Here is a 23281-nt window from a genome sequence, read left to right as displayed (position 1 = left end):
TTCTGCATTGTCTAAACTATTCATAGTTTCTTATGTGGTTATTGCAACTGTAGCTAATAATTATCAACAATAAAATTAACTAAAAGTGTTCAAAAAAAAATAGAAAAAAGTCCTAAACCACAATTAGGTGAAAAAAGCGGATAAAAGGGGATAAAAATTAATATCCCCTAAACTACGCAAAATCGTAGAACATACATAGGGGTGATTCGGATACTCATCACTATGAGGCTTTCAAATTTTAGCTTTGGACGTTAACTTCTCGGCCAACCTGTATAATAAACCGATTGAGTAATTATTATTGTCCAATTTTCTAGATAAAAATTATGACAAATAGAATCTGTAAACGGCATAAGTTTCAAATATGGCATGGATTTCTAGACATCTAATTTATTAAATTTATCTGTGGAGTGTGGAGGTAAACAATTTTTTTTATTCTCTATGAAGACGAAGAAACCAAGAAAAAAAATCTCTATGATTGATTGGCTGTATGGGCTTTTGACCCCTTTGCCTGTCCAGATGGACGAACAGAACCAAAAAAAAAAATCTCTATGATTGATGTTTATATTTTAAAATGTTAAGTATAATTTGTACCTAGATGAAAGGCGGGAAGTTTAGAAGTAGGCGGACGTCCTTTTTTGGCAAAACTTTTGAAAGTTAAATTAATTTGATATTATAGGATCAGTTAAGTTGTAAGGTGTATATATAAGTAGTTAGTGTTTATTATTTATAGTTTTAGTTTTTTTCTCTTCACCTGGTAAGTCATTTTATTGTATTATATGTAAATAGAATTTTTCTCTTGGCGTCCATGTTGGAGCCCGAAGACCCTGGAGGGGCATCCCTCCAGGTGTCTCATGTAGTCACAATAGATGCGTCGGGAATGGAAACGGAAAGTTCAATTATAGATACGGACTGTTCGGAAAACACGAAATCAATTAAAAGAAAGAGAATCTCAGATAGAAATCAAAGGAAGAGAAAAAATCACAGATATAAGGGTCCATCAGATTCCCAATACTCTCCCAATGATTTGAAGGATAATGTTATTCCTAACATGCTTGAGTCTAATGATAAAAACACCGAAATCCACCATAATGAGGCTGTTCAGTCTAATAATATCACAAGTAACCCTCGTTCTGCTCGGTCACTTTACCAAGCGTCAGACCCTGCGCCTTATGTTGTCCATGTTCAAAAAATCTTACTACCAAATCAAACCGGATCTATTCACCCAGTACAATTTGGATTTTTCCTTAAAAAAAGTTTGATAAAAAACATTGTAGAGGGAAGCATCAAAAAGATTGGAAGGAATAGGTTGTCTTTACAATTTAAAACATTTCAGGATGCTAACACATTTCTAGATCACAAATCTCTTGATGTTAATAAATACAAAGCATTTATTCCGGCCTTCACTATCACCCGCATGGGAATTGTGAGAGGTGTGCCATGTGACTGGGATGAGAAAGATATTATAGAAAATATTGAGCTTCCGCAGAACTGTGGAAGCATTTTGAAAGTTCAGAGATTAAACCGAAAGGTATATGATGGAGAGACACCCAAGTTCATTCCAACTGAGACCGTAGTTTTAACCTTTGACGGGAAGGTGTTACCTCCCAGGGTCTTTATATGTTTCAATTCCTTATCTGTAGAGCTTTATATTTTCCCCACGCTGCAATGTTTTAATTGTTGCCGTTTTGGTCACACCAAAATGCAATGCAGAGGCACTCCAAGGTGTTACAAATGTGGTGACAACCACTCAGGTATAAGCTGTGAGACTGAAAGGAATGATGCTGTCTGTATCTTATGTTCTGGTTCCCATTTCGCAACCGACAAAAAGTGCCCGGAGTATGCTAGACAAAAAGCTATTAAGGAAACAATGGCTAGAAACTCTATATCTTATTCAGAAGCCAGTAAAGTCCATCCACCAGTTTCGAAATCTTATGCTGACGTTCTTGCTTCTGCTTCATCGGCCCCTACTGGTCCAACTATTACTTATTCCAACCCCAATAATTTAACAAGCCTTTCTAAGAGTCCCACACAGTCATATAGGAAAACAGTATTCTTGAAACCCAAAGTTCGTCCCAGAAATTCTAGTAAGGGATATGATCAAAAAGCGCATGCAGAGCTTATCCAAGATTACAGCAACATTTCTTCCTTTTCTACAGGTTGTCTCAAAAATTACAATGATTTGTCAGAAATAATAACAAAGGATCTCATCATTTCTATCATTCAGTACCTTTCACAATCTAATATAATTAAAATACCGTCCAACGATGCTGCTACTTTGAAAAGTTTTTTAAATCATGGCCAGTCAGGACCATCCACAAAACCAGTCTCTAGTGATTCAGTGGAATTGCCGGAGTATTAATAGTAAAAAAAGTGACCTAATTTATTTATTGAATAGTTACAAACCATTTGCAGTCTCTCTTCAAGAGACTTGGCTTCGTCCCGGATTCAATTTTAGAATTCCAGGACATATCTGTCTTAGAGAAGACAGAACAGATGGGTATGGTGGAGTTGCACTAATTCTTAGAGGAGGTGTGCCCTTTGTCCACATACCCATCCCTAATCACAGTGATAAATTTTCCATTATTGCTGCTAGTGTAAATAATATTTGTTTTGTAAATATGTATATACCTCACCCTTCCACTGAAGTCTTTGATGATATTTGTAGCATTCTATCTTCACTCCCGCGCCCTATTTTAGTCATGGGAGATTTCAATGCACAACATTCTATGTGGGGAAGTTCTAAGTCTGATCATTATGGGGCTAGAATCTTAGACATCTTAGATGATAATAATTTATGCCTTCTAAACTCTGGCTGTTCTACTAGAAGGTCACAGCCCCATGAGGGTATTAGTGCACCAGACCTAACCCTGTGTAGTCCCTCCCTTGCCCCTACATTAAACTGGTGGCCTCTATCGTCTTCATATGGAAGTGATCACTTTCCACTAATTGTATCATTTCCTCAAAAAATTAGCGAAAAGTTGTCAAAGTCTCCTTCCCGGTTAAAATATAAACTTAAGGATGCTAACTGGTCATTATATAGAGATAAAGTTCAACAAAATTTATCAACCATACCTCCACTAAATGATAGCAATAATCATCTTTGTAATGAAGCTTTTACACAGGCCCTACTACAGGCTGCTGAGGAAGTTTTTCCTATTAAAAATAATAATGGCAATGGGTATATTCCATCACCTCCTTGGTGGGACAGTGAGTGTTCTGCTGCGATAGCTGAGAGAAAGATAGCTGAAAAAAATTACAGAGAAAATTCTACATCACAAAATTTTAATGTTCTTTGTAATATTATAACTAAAACACGTAAATTATTAAAACAAAAAAGATTCAATGGCTGGAAATCGTTTTGTGCCTCAATTTCACCAGACATTTCTCCATCTGAAGTTTGGCAAAATATTCGTAGATTCAGATCCTCTTTTAAACCTCCAAGGTCTCCTCTTATGGATAGCAGTACAGTTGATTTGTTTCTTGACAGATTAGCTCCACCATTTGTCCCATCTATAGATAATATGTCTTCTAACTCACAGCTTTCTCTCCTCCCCCAGCATGATAGTAGCAATTCATTCATTTCCTTTAGCCTTTCAGAACTCAAAGGGGTTCTTTCAAAACTAAGGGACTCAGCCCCTGGTTGTGATGGAATTCCATATTCCTTTTTTCAAAACCTGAATGATTCCTGCCTTTCTTATTTTCTCAGTTTAATTAATTCAATCTTAACATCAGGTAATATTCAATCAAGCCCAACAAACCGATTAATGATCCATCATCATACAGACCAATTGCATTAGCTCCAGTTATGTCCAAAATTTCTGAACATTTAATTAAAACTAGACTAGAATGGTTTATTGAGAGTAAGGGGTTACTATCACCAAACCAGTTTGGATTTAGGAAAGGCAGGAGTACAATGGATAGTCTCAGTATTTTTATGACAGACTTAAGATTGGCATTTTCTTACAATAAGTCTGTGTTAGCGGCATTCTTAGATGTGTCGGCAGCCTATGATAATGTCAACCTTTCAATTCTGAAACAAAAAATGACTAATTTGAATATCCCACAAATTTTTATAAGCTTCACAATCAATCTTCTCTCTGGTAGAATGCTTAAAGTAATATCAGGAGACTCCTACCAATCCCGTATTGCCTGGAAAGGTTTACCTCAGGGCTCAGTTTTAAGTCCTTTACTTTACAATATATATTCTCATGATCTGGAAGCCTCCCTTAAGGGTAAAGTTAACACACTCCAATATGCAGATGATTTACTCCTCTATGTGTCTGGTGATTCTGTAGACAACATGTCTGATACTATGACACATTCCCTTAAGTTATTAAAAGTCTGGCTTGACAATAACACTTTAAGCCTTTCGGTTCCTAAAAGTATTATAGTCTTATTCTCACGTATGAGACTTCCTCCAGCAGTATCTGTATTTTATAATAACATTAGAATTCCCACTAAAAGTGAAGCAACATTTCTTGGGGTAATTTTAGACTCAAGACTTACAGGAAGCCCTCATTGCTACTATATAAGTGCCAAATGTGAGAAGATTATAAACATACTGCGTTGTCTCTCTGGAGTTTGGTGGGGAGCCCATCCTTTCTCTCTAAAGCTTCTATATAATGCTCTAATAAGAAGCATTTTAGACTATGGAACATTTATACTTGAACCCTGTAATGCAGTAGCTCTCCATAAGTTAGACATTATCCAGTCTAAGGCTCTGAGAATAATTGCGGGAGCTATGCGGTCGAGCCCTATTAACGCTTTGCAGGTGGAATGTTCTGAAGCCCCCCTGCACCTCAGACGTCAATTTCTTTGTGACAGGTTCCTGTTTAGAGCATTTCAAGTTTATACTCATCCTCTTTACTATAAGTTACGGTCTCTGTTGGAATGTATGGATTATTCGTACTGGGCTCATAAATCGCCGCCATGCCTTATTGTTAGTCTCCAAAAATACTTAGCTCTTCAAGCTCCAACACATAGATCACAATTTCTTCCTATATTTTGTGTTAACTATGATGCATTAATTTTAAATCCATCTATTTTGTTTGACTTTGGTGTTTGTAAACAAGATCCTTCTGCCAATGCCAAATTTATGGATATTATTGACAGTGACAGCCGATGGAAACATTGCCATTTAGTTTTTAGTGATTCTTCCAAACCCGGTCCTGAGAAGTGTGTGGGAGTTGGCATTTTTCATCAACAGTTTGGCATTGTACAGAAAATAAAATTGCCTCCAGAGACTTCAGTATTTACTGGAGAATGTTTTGGTCTGCTGAAGTCTCTGGAATACATTTTAATCATGAAATTAAAAAACACAATAATTTTTACCGACGCTAAAAGTGCCCTACAAGCCTTGGACAGATTTCCTTTTAGCAGTAACAATCATCCAGTCATTATTGCATGTCGTGATTTATTGTATCAATGTTGTAGCAAAAATTACACAGTTTCCTTTGCTTGGATTCCGGGGCACTCAGGAATCTTTGGCAATACCAAGGCTGATAGCCTTGCCAAAGCTGCGGTCAATGACGGAGATCTGGTTCCGTACCAAAACTTTTGTTGTGATTTGGCCCTCCTTCCTAAATCCCAGTTATTCAACTCTTGGACACATATGTGGCTTTCTTCAAGTCAGACTAAAGGTCGATATTACAGCACGATCCAGGTGGATATACCTCCTAAACCGTGGTTTTCAAATCTGACGTTTGGTAAAGCTACCACTTCGACTCTTATTCGTATGAGGCTGGGCCATGCATGCATTCCCTTGCATCTGGCAAGGCTTAACCTTTTGCCTAGTGATATATGTGAGTGTGGTAATGACGTTGGGGATTTTAATCATATATTCTTTGCCTGTCCTCGACATGACCGTTCCGCTTTTATTTCCTCGCTTTTGTACATTAAAATTCCTTTTCCTACTTCAATTTCTGTCCTTTTATCTAATATAAATATTGATGTATATAGAATTTTAGCTAGTTTTATTTTTCTTAACGATATAAAATTATAACCATTTATGTACTTATATACTAAATTTACCTGATCCTTTTCCAAATTCCGTTCCAATTCTCAATCCAATGACACACTTCCTCATCTTTTTGTATGGCTGACGCACAAACCGTGCAGGCCAATAAATGGCGCAAAAAAAAAAAAAAAAAAAAAAATTTGTACCTAATGTACTAATGTATTAAAACATTGAAAGATTAAGCAGCATTTAGGTTTAAAATCAAAAACATAATAATGTCTCTATCGGATTTGAAGCATACATTGAGAAAACATGAATTCCCAATTTGTGCAAGAGAAGCTCTTATAAAAATAGGTTTGTTGACTAAATATGAGAAAAATTATTGTCGACTAATAGAATGTTCTACATGATAATATTTATTAAACTTTTTTTCTAGAGCAACTATTAATAGGGCGATCTGCTCCCAATAGTAAACAACTAGATATAGCAATGGACATAACCTCAGAATTTATTTTTTGCGAGGCAGACCGTCGCGGGAGCCGACGAGGACTGAATTCTTTGCAAGAATTACAGCTAATTGATATTCTCTGTGATTATCTCTCGGCTTGTACCAATGAAACTACTAAAAACACAATATTTTTATCATTATTTGGAAGCACAGAGAGCCACAAAAGATTAAAAATACTAAGTACATTAGCCAGTATGGCTATGTCAGCATCTTGTACCTCAGTGAGTTTTATATTATTATCCTAACCCGACGCGTTACAGCCACTCTTAACATTAAGTAAATATATTTAATTGTAACATGTTATTTTATTAACATACAGATAAATGTTGGCCGATTAACTAATAATCCAGCTAGACAATCTAACATCTTGTTTCATTAATAAAATATAAACTGTAAACCTAAGCTAAGACAGATAATATACATTTGATTTTAGGTGTTATTAGCAGTTGGTGTATGGCTCCAACAAATGGGTTGCTCATCACCTCAATCATTACAACTAGTGGAAAACCTTATTAAAGATCATTTCTTTCTAAATACATCAAACCAGAACACATTAAAGTTACTAGCAACCACAGCACCTAAGTTTGTGGCCAATTTCATAACAGCTGTAACAGAATTGTATATGATTGATGTTCAAGGTGTTAAGAAGTTACCACCAAATAATTTATTGGAAGTGATAACACTGTGGGTAAGTTAAATTATAGCACAAAAAGGCTTTTGTTAGAATAAAATTCCTATTGGAAGAAACTAAGTTTCAGTTACGTGATAATAATTTGATTAATAACAAGTTTAAAATTCCTGTAAATGAAGCAACTACATGAGAGTTGAATAAAGCATAACAAAATTTATCAACAATATGTCACTCGAATGGTTAGCAGAGTACTTGCGCGGAATGCAAGAGGTTAGAGTCTCGCATCATTCATAAATTTTGTTTTCAAATTTTATTTGTGTAAATTATCCCAGAAGTGATATCACTTTAAAAGATAACAAATTGTTTCAGTTTAAAAATGTTTTAGTTGCCTATCTGATTGCAGGTATATTCCAACCCAACATTGTGTATGTCAGCTCAGCTGAACCCAGCTTCATTACCTGCTGGTGCTATTCCAATGGCTGCAGTTACTCCACTTGCTGGCTTAATTCATTGGTGTGCACTAGCACCCATTTATGTTCAAGATGGTATGAATATTTTAATTATTATAGAATAATTCTATCACTCCATAAGCAGTATCATCAGTAATTATTTTTCTTACAGAGTGCCTTGACGAAGTTCTCCCATTAAAAAAAATTAAAATAGAAAATGAAAACCATTCTACATTTAAATGTAATAAAAGTCTTTGTACTTCTGAATTATATATCAAACTACACTTGGGTGTTTTGCAAAGTTTAAGAGCGGGAAGAAGGACTCATGGACCCCCAACTGCAGTAAATGGACAACATTTAGCTGCATTAAGTCCACTAGTGCAGTCTTATGCTCATCAGCTAGTTAAACGAGGTATTAAGTTACAGAATGACTCAAAATTACAGGTAACAAAATATAACGGATTTTTCAAGGTGTGTTTCTAAAGCTATGGGACAATCTTTAATATCTGATTTTATTTTAGGACTGTTTGGACAGAATTGGTCAAGCAGTACAGGTGGCATTAGCAAATGGATGTGTGTACGGCAACATTAGCAACTTGCTTGCTGCTTTAGATACCTTGCCAGAAAACAAATTACTCCGCATTATCATCAAGAAACATCAACAAAGTATATGATCTCCAGTTTTAAATTTTATGAGAAAAGAGATATTTAATTATAGTCAACAAATAACAAAATAGATTGTTGTTGTTATTATATAGTTATTGTAATATACCTGTGCAGTGTAAGATGCACTATACATGTCTTTGACTATCTAATACACATGTTGTTTGATTTACACTAAATAAATCTCTAGCTGTCTATACATTTATTTTGGTGGCTTTCTGATACATGTAATCATGACTCACTGACAACTATGACTTTTAAAGTTTGTCTGCCTGTATATTCTCTTATAACTCAACAATCGACTTACCACAATCTTAATGAAATCTTGTCTGCTGTAAATTTGGGATCTTTATCTTCATTATTTGTGGCAAATTGTATCTTTTGCTACCCACGGTGTGTAATGTGTATATTTTTTTAAGTACCTGTGTAATTATAGTGTGAAAGAAAAACAAACCAGCTCATGTATAAATATTTTGGGTTCGTTAATGCAGTATTATAGTTTGTACACCAACTAGTGTATAACAAGCAGACTAGTGCTCAATAACAATTATAAAATGTATAATTAAATTAACAAATAATTACACAAGTATTAGTTTCATTAAATACTAAAATTTATAATTTAATTATACATTAATACTGAAAATACTATTTACTTAAAGTTATAATGCTTATCAATAATTAAAAACAGTGGTGATATAACAGCAATGAGGAGTAAGTGATATAGAGAGTTAATGATTAGAAAATATTGGCTTTAAACATGTTGAGAAGAAGGATGAAAGTAGAAAGTTTATTATGTATGTTTATATGTATTTATGTATGTTTACGTACTTATACTTATATAGTATTAAATATATCATTGTCTTGCAACCCATAACACAGGCTATATATGCTTAATTTGGGGCAAGATAATTAATGTAAAAAGTGTGTCAGTATTATTATTATTATCACCTTTGCATAGATATTATATTTTTTTTTATATTACTGAACTTGCATGTTTGGTGAAAGAATGGCAAATAGCTTCTTCTTTCTTGTATTTTAAACTTCATTTCTTGATGGAGATGGTAAAATTTTACTGTCATTCTTTGAATAAGAGTGACTAAATGAATTTTGATTATAAATTATTATCTGATTTGATTATATATTATATATTGATGCCAGAGATCAAAGCTATTATAAAGTTCATTTATTCATTCTAGTTGTATATGAGTAGTGTGTATATAATTATTATAATATTGTACATAATATTACATATCAGCTAATCTTATATATTTAACTAATGATACAAAATATATTATGTTAGTAATTTTATTATCAAAATGGTTTGAACCTCCTACTTTGTTTAATTTGAGCTATCTTACATTTATCCTCTTCAAACTTTTGCCGCAATGCAACAATGTGCTTCATTTTGGATTCTCTTATTTGAAAAGTGTAAAAGTTTTTAAGCTCTTTTCTACCCCTTTTCTTTTCTTCCTTAGCCAATATTTTGTTTTCAACTTTTTCTGTTCTTGCAAAACTGTTAACTTTACCTTTTTTTGTAACTGTTATCCAACCTTCATCATCCTCCTGTTCTAGGTTCTTGTCTTTATCCAATGCTTTGGCAACATTTTCATCATAATTCTTCATGTAAGTATCAATATAACTTTTTAAATCTTTTGGCATCAAAACTGAGTCATTGTATTCTTTAGTCCACTTCTTTAAGCCTACAGAAATGTGATGTCCATTTGAATTCATGGGATTTAGCTCTGATAGCGTCAAAGCTTTATCTAAGTCAGATACCTTCTTAAAAACCAAATAACACATTTTAAATGATGGATTCAAAATTTCTTTAATAAATTGGTTAAGAACAGCTACTGCAGCATTGGGCTTTGTAGAAAATTGTACTGATTCAATAATACCAGCATTACTAAATGCATTGGCTATGCCTTTCTCATCTGCATATGGTGGAACATTCAAGATAAATAGGGTACGTCCTGAAGGTTGATCTTTAGTGTGATCTCTTACAGAATGTTCCTTAAAATATATTGTGTGAGGGTTCACAGAATCCTCCTTTATCCTCAGTTCCAAAACTAAAATAAAAAACACTTGTAAGTCTAAAACTATATCCTGAATAGAATTTTTAGTGTCAATTATTATTGACACTGGAATTGGATTACTTGTAGAAATTATTATATTTGTTCTTTGCTACTTACTCGGTACATCGTTTTTATAGCATCAAAAATTGTGATAAGGACTTAAATTATTTTGATTCCTAAAGTCAGAGAATTTATTGTATGTAAACAGTCCTGTGTTGATTCAATATTTACAAGGACACATGGTTTACTCTAACCAAGGTCTAAGTTAAATATGACATAAATATAATATATAAAAAATGGCTTTGCACTTTACAATACTTTTTTTTACATCTAGATTTACTTGCAAGAGGATTTTGCAGAGTTCGGAAAATAAAATATGTTTTAAACTTACCTTTAAAATCGTGTACATACTTAGTTTTCATAATTATATTTGAAGACGAGTATGGGAATTATGATCTTTATTTTGTGCCTAACAAACCAACAATCAGTTATATTCTGTATTGTAATGATACATACAGTCATAAAAAAACAAAACAGAGGAAATACTAAACGTAAACATCAAAATAATGTAAGGTTAATTTTCATTTTAAATAGCTTAGATTTTTTTTTTTCATTATTGACAAAGACCTATGAATTGTGGAGATTAGAGACAAGTCTTATAGCCTGTCTGTGTACGGCCGGACCATCAGACTGTTCGGTGGGTGCCTCCACCGTTGTACTCAGGTACGGTCCAAAAGCATAATAAATAATACATGTGATGAAATATGATGTAAATGAATTCAACCGTAACAATCTGAGACACCTTCCAAATTGCAGGGAAGTGTTTCGTTCTATAAATTACCTTTTGATGTTGATGGAAGAATCTAAATAAAAAATAAAGTGTTCTGGAACAGGAACTTATAAAAAGTAAGTAAATAATGCCATCATAAAACTTAACTTGTAGTACAAACCCTGTCACGCCACTCATTTCTTCTACCATAAAATTTGTGGGATCCAAGTCGGTCAGTTTATTCAGTCCCTACTTTAGAGTCAGTCGTCTTAAGTTGAAACTCTTCCATGTTAAAATAAATAAATTTACTTGGCAATCGCAAAAAACTCCATATGTATATTTTTTATTTGTTTAACAAAATCACAATACTTATTGTTTGCAGGCTTGCAGTTCGAGGCTCTCTGTTCGTTATATTTAATAAAATTGAATAAAAACATGATTTAAACAAAATAATTACCTATAATATACTACTTCAGTAAAACTACATCTATTTTAGGGCAAAATTATCGTTGTCACTGTTTTTTTTATGGAAGAGGAGGACAAACGAGCGTGCGGTTCACCACGGCAAGACAATGTGTGTGGTGATTACTTGACATCGGAGACCCGTACGCTCGTTTGTCCTCTTCTTCCATTAAAAAAACGTGCAGTGAGATTTGATGCCACAAACTCTAAATTTCGCCAATATGTTGCCACTCCCAATAGAGTGACGTCTATAGTAATTAGGTATCGCCTAAGCACATGGTTGGATTTGGTACGATGGTACGTCGCACTATCCAACGCACAAAAATTATTAAATTTAGTATTGATTAGAGTGTTCGTTTATTGCACTAGTTGTAGACCTACTAAGTTTATTTTAGTGCCAATTATTATTATAGGATGCGGTGACTACAATATAGACTTGCATACAACATCTAGAAATCGAGAAATATAATAAAAGAAAAAATATAAATAAGATTTTTCCGAAATTTCAGGTTCTTCAAGAGCTTTTAAAGGACACAAAAAGGGAAATTTAAATAATATAACGTTCCTTTGTAATACAAATACATTATAATATATAACGTAAAAAAAAGGTTTTATCCAATGACCTTCTATACATATTATAAACAATGCACCTCATAAAAAATCAAAGCCGAAATATGGAACGAAAAAGAGGGTTCCTATAAGTTTTTCGTTCGTCGGTCTGTACTGATTTTCCGATCAAGATCTGTTCAGTCGGAGGTTTTTACGTTTCTAATCAAAAATCTCTTTCATATTGTAAAGGGGAAAGTTTGTATGTTTATATATTGGCTTGTGTTTATATTTGTTACTTCTTTACGTTCAAAAGGGATTTGGATTTAATAAGTTAAGTTAACCTTTAATGAGAGAAACTAATACTCAAATATAATTATTTTTATTCACATAAAATAATTAGTTAAACTGGTTTTTTTAAAGTTAGGTTCCTTGAATTAAATAAAATCTCTTGCTACCAACTGACGCCAATTATCTTTAATTCATTCGTCAATAAGTATCAATTATCATTAGGTAACGATACTTCCGTGATAACGTATAAATAGCACTAGTATGTAATTTTTCACGTTCTTATAAGCCGTTATTACAGAAAATACAATATTGATAATCATTGTTCACTAAGCCTTTAAAAATTTTTTAACAACGAACAACCGACTTCAAAAATCACTTTTCCAAAACAATAGATATAAAATGCACTAAAAGTATAAAAATAATTGTGTATTTTTATACAATATAATTAATAAATCGAGGATCGATTAATGTTATTTTTGAATCGGAATCCTCTCGCCTCATCACGTCGCGCGTGCGTCAGGAAACCTAACTTTTAAATAACCAGTTTAACTAATTATTTTATGTGAATAAAAATAATTGTATTTGAGTATTAGTTTCTCTCATTAAAGGTTAACTTAACTTATTAAATCCAAATCCCTTTAGAACGTAAGGAAGTAACAAATATAAACACAAGCCAATAAATAAACATACTGACACTTACACATTTTCCATCCCTTTTTTTCTGTTCGATTTGATCCTGAACTTACTAGAAATTTCCATTAACTTTACGAAACCCAAAAAATTCCATACACTGGTAGGTGTATCGAACCCGGGTCTACAGCGTCTAAAGTAAACACTTTTCCTTCTGAGCTACGAATATTGCTGACGCAGCTGTTGAAATTGACAATGTTTTGAAGTTTGACAACTCTCGTCATATACTTCGAAGCGTCGCTACGCAATAATACAAACTTCCCCTTTACAATATGAAAGAGATTTTTGATTAGAAACGTAAAAAACCTCCGACTGAACAGATCTTGATCGGAAAATAAGGACAGACCGACGAACGAAAAACTTATAGGAACCCTCTTTTTCGTCTGGGTTTAAAAAAAATGCATAAGTGCTACTCCACTGATGTCATGGTCTAAATCGGGTTCTAAATTCAAAATACGCAGCTGAAACTGAAATAGTGTTTACATTGCTGGCTATTGACCAATAAAATTTAAAAAAACTGGAGTAAACGCAGAAATGTATAGACATAGCAGTCGAAGCTTAATATGGTGTCATTTGTTGTGTGTGTATACATGTTCCATATTTCGGCTTTGATTTTTTATGAGGTGCATTGTCTATAATATGTATAGAAGGTCATTGGATAAAAACATTTTTTTAAACATTATATATTATAATGTGTATTACAAAGGAACGTTATTTTATTTGAATTTCCCTTTTTGTGTCCTTTAGAAGCTCTTCAAGAAGCTGAAATTTCGGAAAAAAGCTTATTTATAATTTCTGTTTTATTATTTTTCTCGATTTCTAGATCATGTATGCAAGTCTATATTGTAGTCACCGCACATTATAATAATAATTGGTACTAAAATAAACTTAGTAGGTCTACAACTAGCGCAATAAACAAACACTCTAATCAATACTAAATTTAATAATTTTTATGCATTGGATAATGCGACGTACCATCGTACCAAATCCAACCATGTGCTTAGGTGATACCTAATTGCTATAGACGTCACAAAAAAAAATCAATTATCAAAATCGGTTCACCCAGTCGAAAGTTAACAAACATAAAAAAAACATACCGACGAATTGAGAACCTCCTCCTTTTTTGAAGTAGGTTAAAAAGAGCGACTCTATTGTTTTGATTTCTGACTGTGTCCTTTCATCTGTCCCATTCTGACTAGCGGGTCTTCTCTGGGGACTTGTCAGTAATTGTACCATATTGAATGAAAAAATATTAGTTTTTATTAAATTACTTACGCTTTTTGCATATCAATCTTACATTAATAAAATACCTTTACCGATGATAAGTCAACACCGTCTTTTTTGAGTCGTTAGTGTATTCTTAAAGCACTTTTTATAGCACTCTCTGGCTTGTTAATTGACACACAGTTGACACACGACTAAGGAGAAAAGTGTGCTTACGTTCTCTTTAAGCACACTTTTGCGTGCCGTTATCAGACTGCGAATGATATGTCCATGTATAGAACGTCATTGTTTATATCAATTAGTATTAGCAATGACTACAGCAATTTCTCATTTATAATTTACTACTTTTACATTACATTACATTACGCACGACGCTTACTTGACAACCCTTAATATTATGAAGCCGTGCAAACAGCCGATATAAATTCAATATTTTTGCTGCCCAGGTGGACTATACTATTTTTCTTTAAATCGAGTATATTTAAAAATAAATGATATATTCTTCATATAATAATAGAGTACTTATTTAAGTTTGCTGATTGTCTCGATACCAATGCTCTAAATTCATAAATAAAAAAAATATTGTGCGGCGACTGTCAAAAATTGGTTTATGTCTGTGTTGGCGGATAAGATTGGTTAACGCTTTTGTAAACTGATTAGAGTTTACCTGAATTTCTGTTAAAATTCTACGGCCATGTGTGGTGATATATATCTAGTGACGATAAAATCTAGTGATGCTATCAACCACTGCGAGCAATAAAGTAAAAAACACGAAGTTATCGGAGAATTCCGATGCACCAAGTCAGGACGAAATCGGACATGAAAACATTGCTGATGATAAGGTCAGAGGTTATATTAGTTCATATGATACGGCCTCGGGGTTTGGCGGTCCCAGAGATCTTCGATTTCGATCCCGTGGTCGTGTTACCGAATTTCGGCACTCCAGAGGATATGGAAGAGGTGGACCTAGAGGTAGAGGTAGCAGCTTCCCGCCACGGGGTGATCGGGATGACGCACCGTATAAATACCACGAATCGTTAGCATCTTCCAATAATGACAACTGGTCACAAGGAAATTCCAATAAATATTATGAGAGGTCTGATTTGGTAGTCAATCTTCCTGAGGATCCACGGATATCCAAACTTTTACGTCGTCTGTGTGCTGAAATGGATGTGGAGAAATCCCTCGTGATAAGTGGAAAGCTTCAGGATGCAGTAATGCTGCCAGAAAATGCTAGATACATCAGAAGATCTTATGATATACTTGTTGAGTCATTACTAGATGTACTATATGATGCTCCTGGTCCAGAGACAAAAGAAAGTGCTGCTGTAGTTCTTGGTAGGATAGGTTATATGATGGGTCCTGATTTCCGGAAGCATTTGGATTGGATTGCATCCATTTTTGCAGCACATAATAATTCTATACAACATTTGGTGACTCTGTCCTTTGCAGAAACATTTCAATTGGATTATCAAACACCAAATTTGACAGACTTTGCTGAATTAAGTCTCGAGCGTTTGCAAACTATAATTGAAAGCGCAGACTCATCAGATGTCTTTATTGCTTCAATAAATGCTATGATTATACTATCAAATTCATATCCTGAAAACTTTGCAAATCATTTTGTCGACACAGTTGACATCCTCGTTGGATGGCATGTGGATAATGCTCAAACCAAAAAGATAAAAGAATTTGCACTTCAAGCATTATTTAAATTAAGTCGCCACTGGCAAGCTGATGTAGGATTTTCTGTTAATTTACTAAATCAGTTCATTGAGGATATGATGGCATATTCTGGCTTAGACAATAAAACTCATAAAGAAAATGAAAATGAGGATTGTATGCAGAAACTTTGTTCATTTTTCAATGTCTTCAATACTGTAGTTAAAAGTTTGGGTACACTTCTTAGTCCGACTGTCTCACAAGCTGTGACTTGGTCATTTCTAACAGAGTCTCTAAACAAAATTTTGGATGTTTTAAATGAAATATTAAATGAAGATGCCGATTCAGAGTTGATTATTGCTGGAAATGAATGCATCATGTTGCTCCTAAGCTATCTGCAAACAAAATCATCAAGCTGTACAAGTTCTATATTTGCATTAATAAATACAGAAATGACGACATACTTGGATGTAGACGAAAATGTTTGTCTGAGTATTATAAATCTTATATCAGCAGTAATCAAAGATATATCTTCAAATCTTCCTATTGAGTTCATAACACAGACAATTGGTCCGGACTCATTGCTGAGGCCTCTCAGATATTCTGAAAATTTACATGTTTTAAGAGGCTTAATGATCGTATACAGCAACCTATTAAATTTGAAGAATATACCGTTACTGCAGGAGACCTACAAATATGTTTTGACAGATATACAAAATTCGTTTTCAGTAATTGTAAATGATATACATATAATTGATGTGGATTACCGAGAGGCTGTGAGTGAAGTGAATTCTGAAAAGAATATTGTTTTTTATCTTCAATGTTTGTCTGAGTTGGCTAATGCAAGTAACTCAATTATAGGCATGTGGGCGTTGCAGCCAAGCATTTTAGAGTTACTAGCATTAAAGATGTCACCACATAATGAGATTCTTGCCATACAGAGACCCGCTTTGCAATATGCTATAATTTACCTTCTCTATTCTCATTCTAAGAAAAATAATCATTTTATAGCCTCCAGTGAACTTGTAACTAACACACAACACAGAGGAAATGAATTATTTGGGTTATCAAATTTAAGTCTGGGTGATGTATCCAGTACAAGTCCCACATCAGGGCATCTAGCAATAATCTTGGACACCATTAGTAATATTCTGGATGACCGAGTCAGTAAAGAAACATTGATACTGGTATTAGATTGGATTTCAGATATATTTAGTCAGCTAGACAAATATTTACCAATTGTGAGCCTGTCAAATGGATTTATGGTTTTAACAAAAAATATGCTCACACTTGCACACAGCTTTGATAACAGTATTGTTGTGAGAATAATAAAAAATTGTCACTCATTGTTTAAGAACAAAAGTATTACATGGAATGGAATATGTCTGAAGAATATTGCCATTATTTGTATTCTCCATATTGATAATCAATGTCCAACACTGTCTTCATTGTGCAAAGATGTTTTGTTCCAACTGCCATGGGATATTGTCCAACAAGAACTTGATAAACAAATTATAAAGGTGTTCTCAAACCGTAAAACAAATTTAACTGCAGTAAATTGTGACACAAAGTTCAACTCTTTGAAGGAATTTTTTGTAAAGGGTTCATTTTCACCATTACCCAATCATCACTTTAAATGCATTATAAATTGCTTGTTGGATGCTAACTATAATGAAAAATCATTTCTTTTTGATATATTTAATATATCTTGGCCCCTGCAATCTAGTGATGGTGACGATAAGAACTTGCTATTCTTCAGAGAGTGTGCATCAACATTTAAATCTGTACTAGTAAGTTGGGCACTATCAGAGGTGGCACAAACTTGTGTATCACTTAAATTAAGAACTGCGTTAGGGAAGCCACAGGAGACATTCACTAAAATTGAAGGTGCTCTGAAGGGAATTGCCCGTGAAGTTTCATCACAGGATACAAAGTATGTGATTGAAAACAACAAAAGTATACATACAATCATTATTTCTGAACAGTCCAGAGCTCGGTGGTTCATAGAATTCATGATATATTTAGAAAAGTATATATATAATGCAGCAGATGGTACAGCTACAGTGCTTCCAGCTGTAGCAAAGCCAGTGAAAACATTCTTTCACACAAATTGGTCTACATGCAGAGAATGGCTAAGTAGAGTTCGACCAGCTGCTCTTGCTGTAAGTTTGTATGCAGGTTATAGTGGAGCAACAATATTCCACGCTACACAGATGCTGTGGAGTGCTATTCATTCAAAATCCAATATTGATGTTGAAGCAATTATAATTAGTGTTGCCAAAGCACTAATTAAAATGCAGGAGCCAGAAGTTCTTCAAGGTTTGTTTGTATTTATTAAAAAAACATTTGACAAAAAATTGCCATGGCTAAAAGCAGCAGCAGAACAAGCAAATTCACATTATGAGGTGGCAATTGAATATTATATGAAGATAATTGAATTGAAGCAAAGTGAAGAGGATGCCAAGTCAAATCAAATGGATATGAGACTGCAGAAGATTGCAAAGGAGAACATTAAAGAGAGTTACAAAAGCCTACAAAGCTGGGATGATATGCTAAATTGGTTACAGTCTACAGGTGACAAACAAAATATGGAACATGATAAATACAATGCACTTTTGTCATTTGCAGATAATGAAGATTTTCATAACTTTTGCGATTGGGATACTTTAAGTGTAGAAACAAACGAAATTCCCAAACATGCATGTTCATATGACGGCTTGATAAACAAGATCAACTCAACCCTAATGGCAACTGCTATTAACATATTTCATAACGAGTATGATGAGGATAATGATGTTTTACTAAATGAATGTGAAACATTGCTCAATTCAACTGCAGAAGAGTTTGCAAGGAGTAATGCTGTCAATGTTATAAAAGAAGTCTCAATTTTACAATTAGCTAGCCATGGTTTGCGAAGCTTGAAGAATGGTAAATCTGTAACAAATCCGTTTAAACCATCTGCTTATAAAGAATTTAAATATGGGACCAACATGAGAAATCTAAATAAAATACTGTGGTGGCATCAATATTTTATGAAAATGAATATGAGTGAAGAAAATGTATTTTATAATGAATGTCTTCGACTGGATGTTATAAAAAGTGCTCGAAAAAATATTAACTTGCAAATGGCGAAAAGAGAACTCTTAAACCACTTTAAAAGTAATCCTTCTTTCCAGCTTTGTTTGAATGTAAATACATTGGATGAAGTAAGTGAGGTTCTGCTAATGTCCACTAATACTTATGATTTAGACATTTGGACCCTGAATAATGCTACAGCTCTAACTGAGTTATGTAAAATATTGTATGCAAAAGATGACTCCAAAATTCTTGCCATAAATCTATGTGCTAGTGTATCACTTAGCTTTTCTCAAAGATTAGCAGTAGGGGAGCACAGTTACCAATTGCGCGAGAAAGGTACAAGAATGCTGTTAACTCTTTCAAAGTGGATACAAAACGAAGGTAAAAATGTACTTGAAAATGATTCCGCCCTGACGAAATTAGTATCTGCTTTGCCAGAGATTGGCTTAGTGGACAATAATATATCGGAAAATGTAATTCCTGTGACAGATTCGGCAGTTGGGAAACTCTTGCAATTTGGAGTTAATCAGTGTCCAGGATTAGCCAAAGCTTGGGCTAATTTTGCAGCCTGGTGTTTCAGATGGGGTAGAAAAATGGTAGAGTTTAGTTCAAAGACTAGGGAACAATTAACAGATAATGATAAATTACAAATTGAGAGTGTGATGATAGGATGTTCGCCACAAGATTTTGAGGCAGTGTGTGAGATATTATCAAAGACAAAAGCTACTTGCGACGAAGAAGATATTGACTGGAATGAGATTAATACGTCAGAAATGATAGAGAACCAATTGCGAACTGTTCCTTCTCTTAATAATGCTTTCCCGGAACACTTGGCACTTCTTGTTGACATTTGGCGGCAAGCTCAAAAGAGAGTTTTTTCATATTTTGAGTTATCAGCGGATGCTTATTTCAAGTTTTTACAGCTTATTTGCGCTTCTGACTATATAAACCACAGTGGGGAGAATGCAGTAGTAAATGCTACTCTACGACTACTACGTTTGATTGTGAAACATGCGATGGAGCTGCAGACTGTTCTCGAATCAGGACTTGCTAACACACCGACGCAACCATGGAAAGTCATTATACCTCAATTATTTTCCAGACTGAATCATCCCGAAACATATGTACGGAAGTGCGTATCAGATTTGCTTTGTCGTCTTGCCGAGGATACTCCACATCTCATTACGTTCCCCGCTGTTGTTGGTTCCGTTGAAAATGAACAGAATAGTTTGGCGGACTTACACGTACCAAGATCTTACTTATCAAACGATGATGCTGGTAGCGACGATGATAATCTTGATATGGAAGATGCTGCGAGTGATAATGCCACTAACAACGAATTGAATTCTTGCTTCCTTGATATGGTGGAAACATTAGCGAAGCAGGCACCAACAACAATACAACAAGTGAAATTATTGGTTAAAGAGTTGCAACGCATCAATTTACTTTGGGATGAGTTATGTTTGGGGACTTTGGCGCAGCATCAATCTGAATTCAATAAACGTCTCTCACATCTAGAACAAGAAATAACTAGCGTAAAAACGAATCATAATTTATCAAACGAAGAAAAAAGTAAACTTATTAGGGAGAAACATCGCATTATATATGAGCCAATAGTATTTGTTTTGGAGCAACTTCATCAAATTATATCAGCCAAGCCCGAAACCCCACACGAAATATCGTTTCAAGCCAAGTTTCAGTCCTCTATTTCAGACGTGATTGAAAAAGTAAGAAACCCAACAAACCCGGAAAAGGCATACGAATCTTGGATGGCACTAAAGCAATTGCAAGTAAAATTACAACAAAAAGTTAATAAACGAACCTCTTATATTTTAAAGATGTCAGACATCAGTCCCGTGCTAGCAGATATGAAAGATACAGTTATTACGATGCCTGGTCTACACTCGAATCAGAGGACTATGAGAATCACTATTAAATCTATCGAAAATAATGTCGCTATACTTCCTACAAAGACGAGACCGAAAAAATTAATATTTTACGGCTCAGATGGAAAAGCCTATACATATTTATTTAAGGGCCTGGAAGATTTACATCTTGATGAAAGAATAATGCAGTTGCTGTCTATAACAAACACAATGTTAGCTCGTGACTCAGAAAACAATGATAATCAGACGTACAGAGCGAGACACTATTCTGTAATACCGTTAGGTCCTCGATCAGGTTTAATTAGCTGGGTGGATAATGTGACACCCCTCTTTGCTCTATATAAAAGATGGCAGAATCGCGAAGCAGCAATTCTTACAGCAAAGACGAACAAAACTGTTAACGTGCTGCGTCCCTCCGAATTATTTTACAAAAAATTAAGCCCTCTTCTAAAAGAGGCTGGGATTCCGACAGAAAATAGAAAGGAATGGCCAGTGAATATTTTGAAGCAAGTATTAGAAAGTTTGACGGGCGAGACACCTCGAGATTTATTGTGGCGGGAGCTATGGTGCAGTAGTGTTACGCCTGAACAGTGGTGGCAAACAACTCGGAGATACAGTTACTCGGTGGCTGTGATGAGTACCATCGGCTATATAATCGGTTTGGGTGATAGACATTTGGACAATGTGCTAGTGGACCTCACTACGGGAGAGGTGGTGCATATAGACTATAACGTGTGCTTTGAGAAAGGCAAGACTCTAAGAGTTCCGGAGAAGGTGCCGTTCCGCATGACGCCCAACTTGGTGACAGCGCTTGGCATTACTGGTGTTGAGGTGAGTTGCATTTTATTCTCTTTTTGTTATTGTTCAACCAAAAACTTTACTGAGAATTATGGATTCATTTGCAGATACTTAATTGACAATTGTCCGACTCTAATAAATGTGTCGATAATAATAGCAGTTGTGGATATTATTATATTGGATACTTCTAATTATATATATATTTTTTAAATATTTAAATTACAATATATTGACATTTTTAATGGTATCTTTCCTAAAAAAAATAAAGTATTACCTACATATGCTAATAGTATTAAGCTTGATTTATATGGTCTACAGCATGCTCCCATCTCAAGGGCCAGTAATGCATCTCTTGAACTCTGGTATTGCTGATGTCGCGTTTGTTTTTGCGATGGGCGTTTTTTTTACGGTGAGGCACCTGCCACCTCTCATACAAGAGCCAAAATCTGCACTGTGAGGTGTTTAATCTTAGGGAATGTTTCTTGCGTAAGGAATGGGCGATGCATGATGCACGGACGCCAGTAGATACTGATCTAAAGAGAACATTTACGTTAAAAATAACTGTCGAGAACCTCAATTTGTATGTAATTTCAAAGTATATGTATATTATATGTCATATGAATATGAAATATTTTATAATATGAACATTATACATATATAGGAGATAAATTATTCAAATGTGTTATGCTCTCGTTAACTAAATAAATATTTCAACGTAAACACTTGAATCTATCCAATATTTGGCACGGTGTCGTCAAGTAGCATTAACGCGACGTCACTTTGTAGAAAGCGCCATCTTCTCGATAGAAGCAGAAGCATATTTGCTACTGGTTGTGCCGGGTGTCTTTTCCGCGCGTGATTTCTTCTGTTTCTCATAGATGTCGCTATTGGTAGGGGTGTACAATGAATGAGGAATCAAATTGATTGCAGATAATTATTTCCTTAATTTCCATTAATCCTTATTTTTTTATACTTCGTCCTACTTTATTGAAGAAATTAAATACAACCAATGCATTATTATAACACCGTTTAATAGAATAATACATAACTAAAAATAAAATTATTTTACTGCTGCAATAATAAAGAAATTGAATATTTTTATTTTATTTTAATTCTAGTCTATTGGTTGTGGTTCAGTAGACAAATGAGTCACAAGAGGCTTATGGTAGCTGTAGTGATACAAATCGTCTATTTGACCAACAGGGTGTCGAATTTGGGTATCGGTGTGCGCTCGCATTGTAAAATTTCACTCTGTTAAAATTTTCCTAACGCGCAAAAAAAAATTATAACATCGTAAATTATTGTATGTTCATTATTTTAGACGTCACCTATCAATAGTATATATATCAAGTTAGTAAGGCTTACTTGGAAGGTCGGAGGTCGAAACTTGCAATCCGCATTATAATTATTATGACGGGTACTCACGATATATATTTTATTGATTTGATGCCGATATTTCGATCCAATTGCACGGATCGTGGTCACGGCGGGACTGCGGAGGCGGCCAGAAACACTTGACACTAATAGTACATCAGTCTGTTCACTTGGCGCTTAGTTCGTTTTGGTCTTTGATTCCCTAATTCACGACACCCTACT

At 34.4% G+C, this 23281-nt stretch overlaps 2 protein-coding genes across 2 annotated transcripts; one reads left to right on the top strand and one right to left on the bottom strand.

Annotated features, from left to right (window-relative positions):
• Positions 1–573: 573 nt before the first annotated feature.
• LOC126965389 (integrator complex subunit 15) lies at positions 574–8404 on the top strand. Its single transcript, XM_050808980.1, has 7 exons — positions 574–591; positions 6163–6310; positions 6393–6685; positions 6898–7152; positions 7499–7640; positions 7717–7988; positions 8066–8404. The coding sequence occupies exons 2-7, from the start codon at positions 6232–6234 to the stop codon at positions 8216–8218; spliced, it is 1194 nt and encodes a 397-aa protein (XP_050664937.1). The 5' UTR covers positions 574–591; positions 6163–6231; the 3' UTR covers positions 8219–8404.
• A 1092-nt stretch (positions 8405–9496) lies between these two features.
• On the bottom strand, positions 9497–10884 carry LOC126965449 (ribosomal RNA-processing protein 7 homolog A). Its single transcript, XM_050809077.1, has 2 exons — positions 10671–10884; positions 9497–10273 (listed from the first exon to the last, which is right to left on the bottom strand). Exons 1-2 carry the CDS (start codon positions 10699–10701, stop codon positions 9519–9521), a joined length of 786 nt encoding a protein of 261 aa, XP_050665034.1. The 5' UTR covers positions 10702–10884; the 3' UTR covers positions 9497–9518.
• Positions 10885–23281: the final 12397 nt, after the last annotated feature.

Source organism: Leptidea sinapis, chromosome 1 (assembly GCF_905404315.1).
Source record: "Leptidea sinapis chromosome 1, ilLepSina1.1, whole genome shotgun sequence".
Lineage (NCBI taxonomy): Eukaryota > Metazoa > Arthropoda > Insecta > Lepidoptera > Pieridae > Leptidea > Leptidea sinapis.
The sequence above is the reverse complement of the archived record's forward strand: the minus strand, read 5'-3'. Positions and strand labels throughout refer to the sequence as shown.